Consider the following 16,562-nt stretch of genomic DNA (forward strand, 5'->3'; position numbering starts at 1 on the left):
TGAAGACAAGACTCTCCACATGATGGACACATAGGAAGTTTCAGAACAACCCTGAAGACACAGAAAATGTTTTCTGTATATTTTAAACTCTGAAGCTATCTTCAAGTTTTCAGCGAATGAGACTACTTAAAAATATAGGAGATCACGTGTGTGTGTGCGGAAGTATGTTTATTTGTGTGCACACACAGACACATACATGATACACACCAAGAGATTAATATTGAGTCTTTCTTGATATCATTCTTTATGATTTTCCAAGTTTTCAGTTTTTAGGTACATTTTATTTCATTAGAGAATAGGTATTAACTTAAAAATTGAAAGAGATCTGCTGGCTTATAAAAGTAGTTTTTAATTAGACACTGGTACGTATTAGTATGCACAGATATGCTAGTATCTGTATACGCCCACTCAGTATCTAGTTAAAACTGCTATGTATATACGTATATCATTTCCTTCAAATCCAATGATCCATAAAATTTCCTTCAAGTAATAAGGAGTGGAGCCAGTCACCAAACAAAAATATGACCGTTCTGCCCTCCAGGGGCCATTCTAGGAATATGTGTTTTTAGTGGCAGTTCTCAAAATGAGCCTTAGAAATCACAGCAGTACTGCATTGAAAGAAAAGAAAAAAACAAAGCAACAGGAACTAAGAGATGAGTGTAAACTGACCAAGGACTCCTGACTACTAACCTACACTGAGGACTTGAACTTAAGGCAGCCTAACCCCAGAGTCCGTCCATGTTTTCCCTACATATTTCCTCCATTCAAAGCAGTCTTTTTGCACTTCATGCTGAGTCTCTAAATGGTGCATCTGCCTTCCTCAGAGTGAGTCAGCACAGGGCACAGTGCACTGCACAAGGGAGGAGAGGCAGAGTGGCAGGCCATGCTCCACGCTGCCTGCTGTGACTTTACTCTGTGCTGCGTGTTTCAACACCGTGGGAGATTGGGGACTGTGATAGTTAACTGTTGTGTCAACTTGAGTAAGAAATGTCCAATTGATTGGATTAGCATAGGACTTGGCTGAATGGATTTACTGAAGACAGAAGACCACCCTGGGTGTGAGTGGCACCAACTGATTGGTTTGTAGTCTAGATGTAATAAAAAGGGGCACATAGAAGGAATGCTTGTTTCTATTTCTTCAGAGGAGCTCAAATCGTTGCCTTTGCCTTAGACATCTCTCTCCTGGCTTCCAGCACAGACTTCATTCAGTCCTACGCTGCAGACCCTTGGGCCTCCTGATAAGGCCACAAAGAGGACTGTACAGTGAGCTCCAGGCTTTTGACTTTGGACTGGATCCTTTGGCTCTCAAGCTCAGACAGGCCTTTTGCATTCTTCTACACCTGACCCTGCAGGTGGCTATTGTAAGCCTACCATGTCGATCCTTATGTATTCATATATCTTATATTAAATGTTTCTCTAGTGAGCACTGACTGATACAGTGATGACACTCTAAGAGGTGCACCCAGCCCTTTCTGTCACACATGCCTGGACAAAGGGATGGAATGTAGAGGAGCCACCAGTTTTCCTGAGACAGGAGAAATGTGTGGTTCCCGCAGAGCCTGCCTTCTGTTAAGTCCTTGCTTGCTGGTTACGGTTTTCTGCTCTCTGTGACAGGTAAACTTAACTGTCAACTGCACTGGCTTGGGAGCCCTCTAGGGGGTTAGTAAAGCTTATTTCCAGGTGTCTGGGTGGGTCACAGAGGAATCACCTACAGGTCTGTATCTGGCTCTGGCCCCTTCTCTGGCACTGTTTTCCTGCTCGGTTTCTCTGCTGCCGTGAAGTGAGAGCAGCCTTGCTCCATCATGCCCTTCTACCACGATGCTCCTACCTTGGAGCCAGCAGGCTGCTGACTGAATCCTCTGAAATGAGAGCCAAACTGAGCCTCCTTTAAGTTGTGCATGTCAGGAATTGTGTCCCATTGATAGAAAAGCCAACATACCTTCAAACTACGAAGGGACTTGCTCTCCTGCCAGGGGCCCAATGTTGGGAAATATCCCCTATGGTACGGCGATGCTCACAGGAGTGTGGGAGACAGGGAGATGAAAGACAGCTACTGTTCTGCAGGTCCCTTGCTCATAAATACCAATATCTCATAAGATTTGGCTTGCTCCGTGAGAGATGGTAACAATGCCCTGCAGGAGCTTTTGGGATGGGGAACTGGAGATCAACTGGTGTGCACAGATTACCAATAGTTACACTCAGAACAAAGTAATTATGAGTGCTGGCCATAGTGACAGGCATCCATCCAGGACCTGCTGTTACTTTACTTCATCCTGCATATTCTACAATGGAGAAATTGATGACCAAAGCCCACCTGTGGCGTCAGCATCTCTACCTTCCCACCCCTAGAAAGGAGGGCTGCCTGGGAGAGGTTACTGAGTTGAGGCACCTGTAGGAGCGACACAACATTTGAAGCACAAGCCTGGGAGAGTCTGTGTAAAATAACCACTCTGCTTCCTCAGACTGCTACAAGAATGTGTTCAGTCAGATGCTCCGACTTCTGATGGCTTGATTTACAATGTTTTGACTTTACCTTGATGTGAGAGTGATAGGCATTCATTAGAAACTGCACTTGAAATATTGGATTTAACCCTTTCCCAGGGCAGCAAAATGCAGTATGATCCTCTTGTGCAAGGCTAAGCAGCAGCAGCCCCAGTTCCCAGGCAGCCACACGACTGCCTGGGAAATAACGGACACCACAGTCCCTGTGCTGCTGAGTCAGGGTGCGCATTCAGGTGGTCAGGGGCATGAAATGGCATTTTCAACTCTCAAAGGGTGTAGAGTTTGCAGCCTTCCTGACAGTTTAGGAATACCTGAAGGTCCTGTGCTCTTCCACTGAACCACACCTCAGTCCCAAGTGTCATCTCTCTGAGGACCCAGTGGGAAATGTTTGAAGTCAGCTTTAAGCTCACCCTGAGCAGTCATAAATTTTATCTTCAGATCTTATTAAAAATGACCCACTGGTAGCAAGAAGTTCTTGAAAACCAGCATTGATTAGGTCCAGGAAGTGTCAGGGGCTGTTTGGCAGGCATTTTAGGGGCAAATGGCATCAACTGTCTAAGGCTCTCGATATCTTTGAGTCATGTATGGGAAGAAGAGTCCATCAGCCCAATATGTGTGTCTTTCAGTATAATCTAAAGGACTTCTGGGGCTTGGTGGGAATTTCACATTAAAAATTCTATCCAGGGGCCGGGGATTTTGCTCAGTGTTTTCGCTGCCTGCTGTGCAAGTGCAAGGACCTGAATTCGATCCCTGGTACCAAAAAAAAAATTTCTATCCAGTACAATCACTTCATTAGAGTTATTTTTTGTTTTTACCTTTTAAGGTTGTTCTTGAAGTTATTTTTTAGAAACAATGACTATAGTATGTTCAAGCATCTCCAGATGTTCGTCCAGGTAAAACCCTAGTTCTAAACCTTGTACCTTCATCTTTTGAATTAGGTACAAAGTTAAAAAAAATACAAGTTTACTTGAAAACTTTACCAATTTTTTTATATTTCTTTCTATGTTTGTCCTCATAAGTATGTCATGATAGACACCTTTGTGCCTGAAGATAATTCATTTTTCGTAGAGATTTCCTTAAGATAGACAGCACCTAAGAATTACTGGATCAAGGTACACACTGGCTTATAAGGTTTTAGTTTTCTGTTCCTGTAACAAATACCTGAGATAAAACTTACAGAGAAAAGGATTCTCAAGGACACACTTTTAGAGGTTTCAAGTCAGTGGGCAGCTGGCCTCACTGTTCTGGCTGTGAGGAGTCAAAACATCATGGCTACAGTGTGTGACAAGGTAAGCAGTCAAACAGCTTACCACATAGCCCGGGGCAAGAGAGATAAAAAGGGACAAACTGGGGCCCACAATCCTCTCCGTAAGGGCACACCACCAGTGCACTAGAGACATCCCACTGGGTCGCAGGGGTACCACTGTGGGGAACATACCCTCATCACATGACTCTTTGGGGACCAGAGTGGCCCAGGGGTACAGAAAAGCAGTGCCACCAAAATACCCCATGATGGGTTATGGATCTGAACACCATTCACCATGTGATTGTTGTTTCTCCGGTGGTTTGTGTTGCCATTTCAACATCTCTGCTAAATCAATAAAATGCTACTGCCTTATAGCTATAGCCCCATCACATTAAAATTCATAACATTTTGAAAATCAACCATTTTCACTTTCCAAATATTGTATATGACTGAAGAAGAAAACTCATTATCAACTTTGCAGCTCATTAGCATGTTCTTCTACACAAACAATCACCCATTACTGCCAAGAAATTCCTCTCATTCTCACCTCTCACCGGCTTCCTTCTGGGCATGGCACTCAGAGAGAGGGCTCTAAGAAGGCTACCCTATGTCTATACTGCACAGTCCTTCCAATTTCCAGGTGTGATGGATTCAGCAAGGATATTTCTCAGACGTGAGCTCAAATTCTTGCTGCCCCTTTGCTAGCTGTGGGATCCTGGCTAACTACGAAATGCCTCTGAGCTTCACTCTCCAGATGTTCATGGTCACGATGTCTCCTGTCTGGCAGGGCTTGGGGAGGCCTAAAGAAGTTCATGCCTGTGCCTGGTAAATGGTATTTGGTAGAGGCCTCTCCCCTCGTCCCTTTTAGTTTTTGTTTTATGTTTCTCAGTCCTGGCGATTGAACCCAGAGCATCAAGCATGTTAGACAAGCACTCTATCACTGAGCTCCACCCACAGCCTGCAGCTCTCCCGCAGTCTAAACAGTGGTCCAGCAGCAGTGATGCACTAGATGCTAGTGAGCCTTTGTCTCCTAGAAATAAAACTGCATGCTTCATGTTCTATCTTTTGGGCTTTGGGCCTAATTATGGTCTCTTGGTGGCAACAATTAGAACTATAATCCACTGGGGACTGGGAGTATTTTTATTCCATTAACAAAGCATGTTCAGTCTCACAGTAACTGCATCCAGTCGCTGATCCCAACCCCATGTGGCCCTGTAGGAGGCTTCAGGACCTCAACCTCTGTCTCACACCTGCTCACAGGGCTGAGATCAAACATGGCTTCTCTCTAATCCTCCTTCCAAGACAATGACCGAGATGGTATTCTCAACTCTAGCACTATCTCCAGCTTTCCAACAGATTTCTCTGCCTGGAGAGGGCTCAGCCCAAGGACACTGATGCCCACATCGGTCCATGGGGAAAACACACTGAGGTTCAATGCAAGGAGAAGCAGGGCATGAGGCGCACAGTGCAATGCTGCATGTGGGATGCACTCATCCTGGCTCCTCCTGGGTGGTTATGAGAAAAGTCAAGTCTGGACACATGTTAGAAAACACAGCCTCCAAACATGAAAGCATTGATATTACCTCCATTATGATTTCTTCTTTGAAATATGAAATTTACTGTGAAAAACTGTAGTAAGAGAAATTCCATGAATACCTACATAAGTGCATGTGCTTTTTTTTGACTTGAAGTTAGCGGGTTTTTAAATAATTTTGAAAATATTTTCTGAAGACTATTTAAGCCCACCATGAAAACTTTGAAAAGCTATAAAGGAGCCTTTTCCTTGGTCAATTTATCGATTTATTAAAGGACAGTGAAAAATTAAGAGAAAACCTGACTAATAAATATTTTAAATTAGAAATATTAAAATTTGACCTCAGCATGGAAATGTTCTCAAATTGTATGAAAATGGGCTTTTAAAACCTGAAAAAATTGTGCAACTGCAACAAAGAGGGTTCTTTCTGGTTTTCTTACTAAAATTTTTATACAGTAAGTTTTCCCTATCTCACATGATCTGGGTCACTAATTCCAAAACTGCTCCTGAACCTGAATAGGAAAAAGTGCAGGTAATGAAGGCCTTCACTTCTATAGCAGCCAGAGGGGAAAGTCTACATGAGCATCAGCCAGCAGAGGTAGGGTCACAGGCTGCACAGGCGAGCCCACGGCGCACATGCGCAGAGCCCAGTTGCCAAGCCCACCCTGAGACCATGGGTCCCGGGCCTGGCGCTGGCCCGGCCCGCCCACCGCCCACCACTCACCGCATGGTGTAGAGCAGGGTCCCATCATCCTCCAGCCGCAGCAGCTTGTTGGGCGTGGTCATGTTGTGCGCGATGGACTTCTTCCCGTTGTGGAAGAAGGTGTCCGGGGTCCAGATCTTGCTGGCCAGCAGGTTGTTGAGGGGGAGGCGCTGCATGGGCCCCTTGAACCGCAGCCGCTCGTCCTTCCAGCTCTGGCGGAAGAACACGTCGATGGTGTATTCCTAATGCAAAGGGAGGCAACGTCTGAGTAGGAGGTGTCTGCGGCCATTCTGCGGGTTCCTTCGGAGTGGTCCCGAGGGCCGCCCTGCACCTACCATCTCTGTGTCTGACACGGGGCCAAAGCTGGTGACGTAGATGTCCGTCCGCACCTGAGTGATCCGCTCTGAAACACAGACACCAGTTGCTCACATGCTGGTCACACACACGCTGCATCACACAGTGTCTCGGGGATTAGGGCACCCGCCAGCCAGGGCATTGGGATGGGCTTGATAAGTTTGGAGGCCCTGATTCCATACCCAGTGGAACCAAGCTGCTCTAAGTGTAGCCTACCTAAAATACCTCAGTTAAGGAAAGAGACTAGGCCCCCGCGGGTCCACTGCGGAGGCCTGGCCTGTCAGTCCTGGCCTGGGGAAGAGCACCTGAGCTTCAGTCTGCTTCTCTGTAAATCCGGAACAATAAGCCAGCCTATCATGCCGAGCCTTGCCCTCCCCACGAACAGTGGCCTGGAAAAGAGCTGAACAATTCAGGATGAGGAAGGCCCATGTGGGAGGGTCTTCAATAAAACTGGAGGACTGGGGCTGGGGATCCAGCGTTTGCCTGGCATGCATAAGGCCCCAAGTCCAATCCCCAACACTCCCAAAACCAAAACAAAAGCCTGGTGACACTTGATCCTCTGGGAAAGGACCCATGAAGACATGTTCTCAATGTGGTCTGTTCTCAGAATGCTGGCGAGGAAAGACCCACTCCTCCTTGGAGACATTTTAAACTGTCAGAAATTCCCATCAGGAGACTATTTCAATTCAAATTACTGAAAATATAGAAAAGATTAAAGTAGCCAGTAGTATTGTGGGTGAGGGAATTTTCATGTTCCTAGGCATCACTGAGGCCCTGACCTCCCTGCATTCCTGCATAGAGACCATGTTCAGATGCAGGACAGCTTACACAGAATGACCCCAAGCCACACACTGGTCCCATCTCCCATCTCGGCTCAGCACAAATATTACATAGAAAATCCTTGGAATAAATAGTTCAAACTTATAGTATAGTAAGTCCCCGATTTACAAACATTCATGCTTCGGTATTTCACGGATAGGGACAGACCTCACATTCAGAACATTCATAGATGCAAACAAATCACAGAAGTAGCTCACGTGTCTGCTAGACACTATCACAGTTGTGCTTCTGTGTGCTTATAGTGCTTAAAAGTAAAAGCTGCTTATTTACAATAATTGTGTGTGTTTGGGCTTTCTTCTGTTTTTTGTTTTTTATTTTTTTGCTTTGTATATTTGTGTCAAAGATGTGTAAGACTCACTTTGTTGGACTTATGAATGAATCCATTTAAGAATGTTTTCCCAGAATGGAACTCATTTGTAAGTCGGGGACTTACTGTAGTGTTATAAATTTTCTATTTGATTGTTAATTATTGTTAATCTCTTAATGTGCCTGATTTATAAATTAGGGTTTATCATAGTTGTGTATGTATAAGATAAAATAACAAAGACAGCATCAGTACCACACAGGCTTCATCCACAACCCTACAGATCAAGGTCAACTACTGTAAATAGTACAACTGTGGCCACAGCAAAATCTAGACAATTGATGTAAGTGCAAAGAACAATTGCCTTAAACAGTGGTCTTCTAAAGGAGGATTTGCACAAACACAACCATATCAGGTTAATTTCTTATTATTTCCTAACACTCTCAGCTTTAATCTGCCTAAGAAGTGGTTCCTTGTAAAAGAACCAGAATGGATGCTAAGATTATCTGGGAAGAGGGAGTTGGTAGGGACATTTTAGCGAGAGCATTTCCCCCCGGCTTTTTGCAATGGGAAAATGACAACAAAAGATGCAAGGCCTGTGGCAAGGATGGAGCAGCCAGCAGCTACAAACCCTGGCAGCGTAGCTCTTTAAAGGATGTTTGAATTGAAGCAACTGCAGGCTTTAGACTGAGGCACAGCACTCCTGGGTGCTTGCTTTCTCAGCCAGGGATTCACACTCACCTCCCAGCCCTGGCCGCAGTCTGTTGTCATAGCCATCCAGGAGCCCATCCAGGATCCTGGTGAATATGGTAATGTTGTCATTGGTCTCATCTTTTACAGAACTGGTTGGCATTTGTGACAAGCTTTTTGAAGGGAAAACAAAAAAGTAAGAGTTACAACTTGTACTGCTTCTTACAAATTCTTCCTAGGACAGGAAACGGAGTACATAGCGATTCATCTTGGAGGGAGGGCATCTGGTAAGGGATCCCCCAAACTGCCAGGTTACCATTTGCCCCCATCAGCCTCAGTCCTTGAATAGCCTTAGCTCTGCTTCAGGCTAAATGTCCACCAACAGACCTCAAAATCTCCCACTCAAAATCTGTCCACCGCAAAATCTACCACTCCCTGATTCTGAGAAGCTGTTTATTATCAAGGTTTTAGTATTTTTGAAACAAGTTTTGAAACATGCCACAGCATGTGGACTAGCAGGGTCTAATCCACTCTCAGGAGATTTCAGGAAAACCAAATCTGCATGTCATTAAGGAGCCACCTGCAGTGGGGCTGGGGTGTGAAGGGAAATAGTGAGAAACTTTACCTAAGTTGGAAGCAAGCCCACGTGCCCAAATCTTACTGCACCCTTAAGAGGACTGGAAGCATTTGTGCCCTGAGCAATATACCAGGGAGGGAGGGTTAGAAATTACTGGGTCTGTGACATGTCTCTGAGCTCCCACACCTTTCCCTGACAGCTGATGGCCACATGCTGTGTGACCCAACACAGCACAGTCATGGTAAAAGCCCCTGGACGGGCACACTGAACTTTAGGGAAGAAACCAGATGGATAGTCTGGGCTTGATCAATACAGTGAAGTTATGCAGGAGCTTATTGTAGATGTAGCAGCTAGAAAGCAGATTTGATCGGTTTAGATGCACTCAATGAAAATGACCAGTTTTCAAGAACTTGGTGGAGCAGGCACACATTGTTTCTCACCTCAACATCTACATTGAGCAATGAGGACAAACAGAAAGCTATTTATGGGATATCTACAAGCCCAGAAGGCAGTAACACATCTGAAGAGCACAAATCCTACCTCTGGTTCTTACAGATACTCTTTCATTTGCAAACATCTCTTGACCTATAAGTTGGGCTTGGCTTCAAGGGCTCAAGGGAAATGTACTGAGCTGAAAGGCAACTGTGGCTTCCAAGAAAGTCAGCTCTTTTGGCACTTGACAAGAACATGTGATTCTTGCTACCTTATTGAACTGCCTGGCTCTGAGGTCCAGATCTGCTTAAGCGCCTTCTCTTCCATTCAGTGGCTGAAATTAGAGCTGAGAGCTGCTGTCAATTCACCCATTGAGAGATGCTGAGGTCAGAATCAATGTGTACCTGCTCCACCTAGTTCTTGAAAATTGCTCATTTTCATTGATTGCATCTAAACACATCAATTCTTTACTGGCCTAAAGCTATTTATTGCCTTTTGACTGAGAGGGTATAAAGTTCTCTTGATCTAATTTTCACATTGCCATTAAAATGCATATAGTGGAAACTAACAAGCTGAAATTCGGTACTGAAATTCAGAGCCCATAGACATATTATTTTACTCTGTGACTTAACATTCAAAGTATTAAATTCCCCCTTTTTGTTTAACCCTTCAGAAAGACAAAGAGCTAAACCTCACATAGCCTTGAAATTATCTAGGGCCATGTAAGAAGTACATTAAACTTTGCCCTTGTAATGATTGGATAAACCAAGTCTGGCCTCATGGTCCTCTTCTCATGGTGGTCGTAACTGCTGTCAGTTTCATTATTCAATTTAGGTGATGTCCACATGCCTAATTTTTGGAAGGGCCTTACTGCCCCTTTAACTTACAAATGGAAATGTGAGAATATGCACTAGTAGAAAAAGCAGAGTAGTCCTTTATCCATGGTTTAATTTTTTACTGTTTCAGTTACACGAGATCAACTGTTTTCAAAAATATTAAATGGAAAATTCTAGAAATAAATGATTCATAAGGTTTGTGCTATTCTGAGTAGTGTGATGAAATCTCAGACCTGTCCAGGATATGAGCCAGTCCTTTGTCCAGCATATCAGTACTGTATACACACTACCTACCCATGAGTCACTTCATAGCTTTCTCAGTTACCAGATGGGTGGGCATGGATCATAGTGCTGTATTCAGGTAACTTTATTTTACTAAATAGTGGCTCCAAAGTGCAAGACTAGTGAGGTTGAAGTTGTATTATAATAGATGGTTATAATTCTTCTGTTTTATTACTGTGGTTGTTAGTCTCTTGGTCCAGGGGTTCCTAAGTCCTGGAAGTGTAGGTGACAGGTGAGAGAGCAAGAGAAGTTTGTATTTACAGCTGTTCCTGTACACTGCATCACTACCTGAGCTCCACCTCCTGTCAGATCAGCAAGGGCACTGGATTATCATAGGTGCACAAAGCTTACTGTGAACTGCACATGTGAAAGATCTGGGTTGTGCAGCTCCTTATGAGAATCTAATGCCTGCTGATCTGAGGTGGAGCTGAGGCAGTGATGCTAGCACTGGCAAATGCAGATGAACATTAGCAGACAGGCTTGACTGCAGAGACCATGATAAATCAAAGGCTTGCAGACTCAGATCAGAATCCTACCAATGAGTGGTAAGTGACAATCCAGCTGCATCTGGTGGCAGGCTTTACAGTGGCGAGTGAATTGATGTACTTCAGTGGTGTGGCTACATCTGGTGACAAGCTATCAGTCAGCATCCAACACTTATTTTAGTCTGCACATGGCTTACCCATCCCTTTTATTTCCCACTTCAGTCTGTGCCTCTTTCCCACAATGCACCCTTGTCTCAGTCACAGTTTTGGTAGCCTACCAGCTAACCCTTGCCAAAATGAGTAAAAACAAAATGTCAATGGAGAGCTTTGAAAAGGGGAAAAGACCGAGTCATGAAACAGCAGAGGATTCTAAGACTGCCAACAAAAAGAGAGCTGGATTTAAAAGAACATACCAAGAGTCTTATGTAAATTATGGGTTCACTGCAACAGGTGATTCACAGTCTCTAAGTTATCTTGTATACCAACTATCCAGTGAAGCCACAAAACCTTCAAACCACTTTGCCACATAAAAACCAAACACTCTGAATTAAAAATAAGCTTTTGGAGTTTTTCGTAAGAAAAACAAGTGAACATGAAGAACAGAAGTAATTACTAAAGGTCACCATGATTTCATCACATGTGTCTGCAATGACAGCATCATTCTTAGTGGCTAATTGGATTGTTAAAGCTAAGAAACCCTTTGTTATTGGTTCAGAGTTGGTCTTGCCTGGTGCTAAGAATATTTGTCACAAACTTTTAGGAGAGGCTGCAGTTCAAAAGATGGCACATATTCCTCTTTTGGCTAGCACCATAGTAGACAAACTGCTAAAATAGCAGAAGATATTGACGTATAATTGTTAGAGAGGATTAATGAGTAACTGTGATATTCGATCCAATGTTGCCAACAGGCCAACAATGCTTATTTTTGTGTGATATATTTTTCAGAAGGATACGCATGAGGATATGTTATGTGCACTTTTGTTGTCAACAAACACCACAGCTACAGAACTATTCAAATCTTTGAATGATTGTGTATCAGGAAAATGGAACTGGTCATTTTGTGTGGGTATATGCCTGGAAAGAGTGAATGTTGTAAATACATATTTGGATTCACTACTCAGGTCAAAGAGGTCACTTCTGAATGTGAGTCTATGCATTGTCATCCACAGAGAAATGCTGCCTAGCCAAAAAAATGTTACCTGAACTTAACAACGTCTTGCAGGATATAATTTAAAGTATCAGTCTATTAAAGTATTTGCCCTTAACTCATGCCTGTCTGTGCAGCTCTGTGAGGAGATGGGTGCAGAGCAATACACATCTTCTCTTATAGACAGAAGTGAGATGCCTTCTAAAGGTAGATCATGGCTAGAATATTTGAGTTATAAGAGACTCTCCATAGATATCTTAAAAAAGAAAAAACAACTCACTACTGCCAGCACATTCCAGTGACACAGAATGGGTCATGAACCTTGCTTGTGTGACATATTCAACATGCTCAGTGAAATCCATCTGTCATCTCAGGGAAGAACAACAACTGTGTTCAAATTGGCAGATAAAGTGGATGCATTCAGTGCCAAACTGGAATTATGGGGATTAGGATTTTTGACATATTTCAAATATTAGCAAATTTTAAAAGAGACTGCTTTCTCCCACCTGGTGCATGATCACATGTATCAGCTTCTCAAAGAATTTTAGCATTACTTCCCAGACACAAAAGACCCCTGAACTGGGAAGGAATGGATCTGTGACTAACCCATTTTTACAAACTAAGTGAAATCAACTTTGTCTGTACAAGAGAATCAACTGCTTGAGTTTGCAAATTACAATGGTCTTGAAAGTATGTTTGAGCTAGCTTCAAATATCCATACATTCTAGATTAAAGCCAAGGTGGAATATCCTGAGATTGCCACATAAGCACTGAAAAGCCTGCTTCCATTTTCAACTTGTCTTGTAAAGCAAGGCTTTGTGCATGCCAACAACTGAAAACAAGATTATGCAGTAGACTGGACATAAGCAACACTCCTCTGGCATATCTCTCATCACCCTTAGATGGGGCCATTGGGTTGCAGAAAAACCAGCTCAGGGCTCCTACTGATTCTGCATTATAGTGAACTGTATTTCATTACATATTCAAATATAATAGTAACAGTAATAAAGTACACAATAAATGAAATGCACTTGAATCATTCTGAAACTATCTCCTAGCCCCTGCCTAGTGCATCCAGAAAACTTGTCCCTAGTGCCAAAATAGTTGGGGACTGCTGTCTTAGTGTATCTAATTTATAAATTAAACTTTATCATAGGCATTGTGTATCTGGAAAGACACTGTATACAAGTGATTTGATATTATTTCTCATTTTAAGAATCTGCTGGGAGTCCTACAATATGTCCCTCATTGTTAAGAGAGAACTACTATATCTTAATGTTTCAAGGAAAGTTTTCTACGCTATTCCATTATCTGTCGTGAAAATGTTCTTAAATTACACTCAATCTGAACATCCTTGGCTATTAGAAGACAAAGACTTGGTGACATGATGGACCATAATTAGATGGTGTCTCTGTGAGTGCCTCTGAGAGTACAGAGGCTCACTGATCCACCAGCTCCAAGGGATCATGATCCCACTTGGTTCTGAATCCCACTTCACAAACACTGCATCCTTTCTGCTGGCAACAGGATAGCATACAATGCTTATGAATCCCAAAGCTCAGCTTCTACTTAGTGCCCTGACTCTTTTAAAGAGTTTAAATATATCTACAAACATCTGCACATAACTGTGCTCTTCTTGGAGGAATTTCAATATCGACTATTCTGCCATAGCCACTCTTACTTTATTTCTCTGTGAGCCCCCGTATGATAGCAGCCATCGTTGGGGTCCTACAGTGTTTTCTTCACTGTGCTAACTATAGGTAGGTACTAATAAGGAAGGAACAGATTCTAAAACATGTCTTAAACATTTCTCAGGACAGGCAGGGGCTTTTGTTTTTTTCTATGAAGCTCTCCACATCCATGTGGTTATGAAGTACACCCCTTTTACAGCCACTAAGAGGAAGCCTCTTGCTTCATCACAGAACACAGTGCTGTGTTTTCTTAGCCCCTGGCAGAGCCTCCCTTCAGGAGGACACCACAGATATCAGGGGACCTGGAAGTGCTTCTATCACAGGGCATCACCTTTCAGGATTGTGTCTGAGGTCCAGTACCTTCAGGCTGCTTTGTTCTGCCCATCTCATCACAAGCACTTGTAAAACATGTGACACAGACACACTGGATCCTCACTGAGAGGAAATATGTAGTGTGATGGATGAGACCTCTCGGTAGAACTACAAGAGGCCCTCTTCTCCATGAACGCTCACTCTATGGGGCTCAGATGGCAGCTGGCTGCTGACATTAACATTCAGCTCCTCTTAACCGTACAGAGTTCAGCACGAAGCTCTGCTCACCTTGGGCTCCCCTGTGGGTGAATGGCTGCTTCAAGGACAAGCTCAAGGCTCTGCTCTCTGGAGTGGAGTTTTGTGACCTGAGACTAAACGTGTTATTGCTGACAATAGCCCTTGTGTTCATCACTTTCTCAAAGCTGGAACAAAATACCCATCACCCACAACTCAAAGGAGGAGAGGGTTATTTGAGCTTGTGGTGTTTACAGGTTTCAGTCCACATCCTGCTGAACAACATGACAGAAGGGCATAGTGAGGAAAGCTGCTCAAGTCATGGCAGCTGGGAAGCAGGAAGTGAAGGGAGGGGCCAGATCTCTTCCAACCAGGCTCTACCTCCTAGGAGTATATCAACTATGAATTCCTAGATCCTGATGACACAATCACCTTTCAAAAGCCCCACCTCTAAACACAGAAACCTTTTGTGAGACATTCTAGATCTAAATTGAACTTTCCCCTCCTGGCCCTCAAAAGACTTATGTCTTATCTCTCTATGCAAAATGTATTTAGCAGGCTGGGCGTGGTGGTGCATGCCTGTAATCTCAGCACTCAGGAGGCTGAGGTAGGAGGACCACCAAGAGTTTGAGCTGGGCTACATAGTAGAGACCAGCCTGAACTGCATAGCAAGATCCTGTCTCAAAACAAACAAACAAACAAAAAATAACAAAGAGAAAACAAATTGCATTTAATCCACCTCTAAGAGTTGCCAAAGTCTCAGCAGTTCTACCATTACTGAAAGATCCAAGTCCAAAGTCTCCTCTGAGACACATAGCAAACACTTAGATGTGTGTCCCTGAGAAATTTAGAAAGTTAAATACTGCTGACTGACAACGGAACAGGGTAAACATTTCTATTCCAAAAGGGAGAACAGAAGGATAGAAAGGAATGGGACCAAAGCAAGATTGAAATCCGCCAGGGCAAACATTAAATCCTGTAGTTCCATGTCCAGCACTGGGGTAAGCTGTAGCAAGAGGTGAGCTCCAAAGGATGTGGGTGCTCTGTCTCTATGGCATTGCTGATTGCAGCCCTCACGGCCTCTCTCTTTGATGGCTTTGCCCACTGCCTATAGCTTTCTTCAGCAGATGTTCCATGTTTCTTACTTACCTGACTTCCTGGGGCCTTTTGTTTCCCTCTCCCAGCTTTATACATTGCCTTCTCAGGGCCATACTATATGGCCTCCCAGGCCTTCCTCTGATATCTGGGTGGAAGCTTCTACAGTCCCATACTCATGTACTCTGTATGCCTGAGAAACTAGCACCACATGGACGACTGCCAGTGTTGTTGCCAGCTGGAGGAGTAACTAGGCCCCCTTGGGTCATGGCTATATCACCCTTTGACCGCCTGGATGGCTGAAATTTGAGAAACACTTTTCTAGTTGTCCATGAATGAGCTGGCATCCCTGGGCTTTATTCCAAAGCAGAGTCTTTCACTTTGGCACATTTGAGCCTGGGAAGGGTGGAGACTTGGTGATTTCTGGAATACCAGCAAAAAATCTTTCTATTGTTCTGATGCAGAGTACTTGGCTTCTTTTTAATGCTAGTCTTTTCAGTAACCAAACTTTCCTCAACCCCAACTTTAGAGGCGCTTTCTTTCTAGCCACCACCAAAATTTTTCAAATTTCAAAAGCTCTGCTTTTTGGTCCTGATTCTTATAGTAGATATGGCTAAAAATAAAAGCCAGTAGTACCCATGCCTGAATGTTTGGCTACCCTGAAATTTTCTCCAATAGATGTGGTATAGAGAGCTGGCATCTGTGGAGTCTGATCCACTAACAGGCTTACTTCACCAGTAGAGTGTTCAAGAAAAAAATTGTGAATGTGTTCAGGAAGGGTAAACTTGTAATTCTGTAAACTTCTCACCTCTCCTTGTTGTTTTACACCTGACCTTTTCAAGGCCTTTGATTCCAAGACTTTTGCATTAATTTCTTCCCAACTTCTGGGCTCCAGAGGCTTGGTCTTCACTGATGGGGTGTGGGGAGTGGGGGGAGGAAGAGCAGTTTTAAGGCTCACCCATACTCTCTAATATCCTTCCTGTGCAGCCACGCTGGGTAATGAGGGCTCTGGGGCTGAACTGGAAAAGGAAAGTGCCCTGTGAGTCACCTTCCAGAGTGTCTCCAATCGCCCAGAGCCTCTCTCCTCCAGTCCATCTGTAAAGTGGCCCTAGGGTTGCCCTTGCTGCTTATTCCAAGAGCTCAGGTGCCAGGTACTAAGGTGAAAAGTAGGTGCATAAGATAGCAAAGACAGCCTCAACCTCTAAGACATGACTGCCTTCTGCAGGTATCAGTGGTGTTTCCAGAGAATTTCTATACAACATGGTAGGGTCAAGAATCCCGTGTCACTGTGCAAAACA

General features: G+C 43.8%; 1 protein-coding gene across 3 annotated transcripts in view; it reads right to left on the minus strand.

Annotated features, from left to right (window-relative positions):
• The window catches only part of Gabra5 (gamma-aminobutyric acid type A receptor subunit alpha5), a 71,061-nt gene that overhangs the window by 43,012 nt on the left and 11,487 nt on the right, over positions 1-16,562 (minus strand). For all 3 annotated transcript variants that reach the window (XM_087188193.1, XM_004872182.4, XM_087188194.1), the window contains exons 4-6: positions 8,225-8,346; positions 6,321-6,388; positions 6,007-6,227 (exon numbers count right to left, since the gene is read on the minus strand). In XM_087188193.1, the coding sequence (XP_087044319.1) occupies positions 6,007-6,227; positions 6,321-6,388; positions 8,225-8,346 (411 nt within the window). The remainder of the gene's footprint in view (positions 1-6,006; positions 6,228-6,320; positions 6,389-8,224; positions 8,347-16,562) is intronic.

The sequence above is a fragment of the Heterocephalus glaber genome, unplaced genomic scaffold (assembly GCF_053883595.1).
Source record: "Heterocephalus glaber isolate CG9 unplaced genomic scaffold, H.glaber_assembly_v1.0 deba00001531, whole genome shotgun sequence".
NCBI lineage: Eukaryota > Metazoa > Chordata > Mammalia > Rodentia > Bathyergidae > Heterocephalus > Heterocephalus glaber.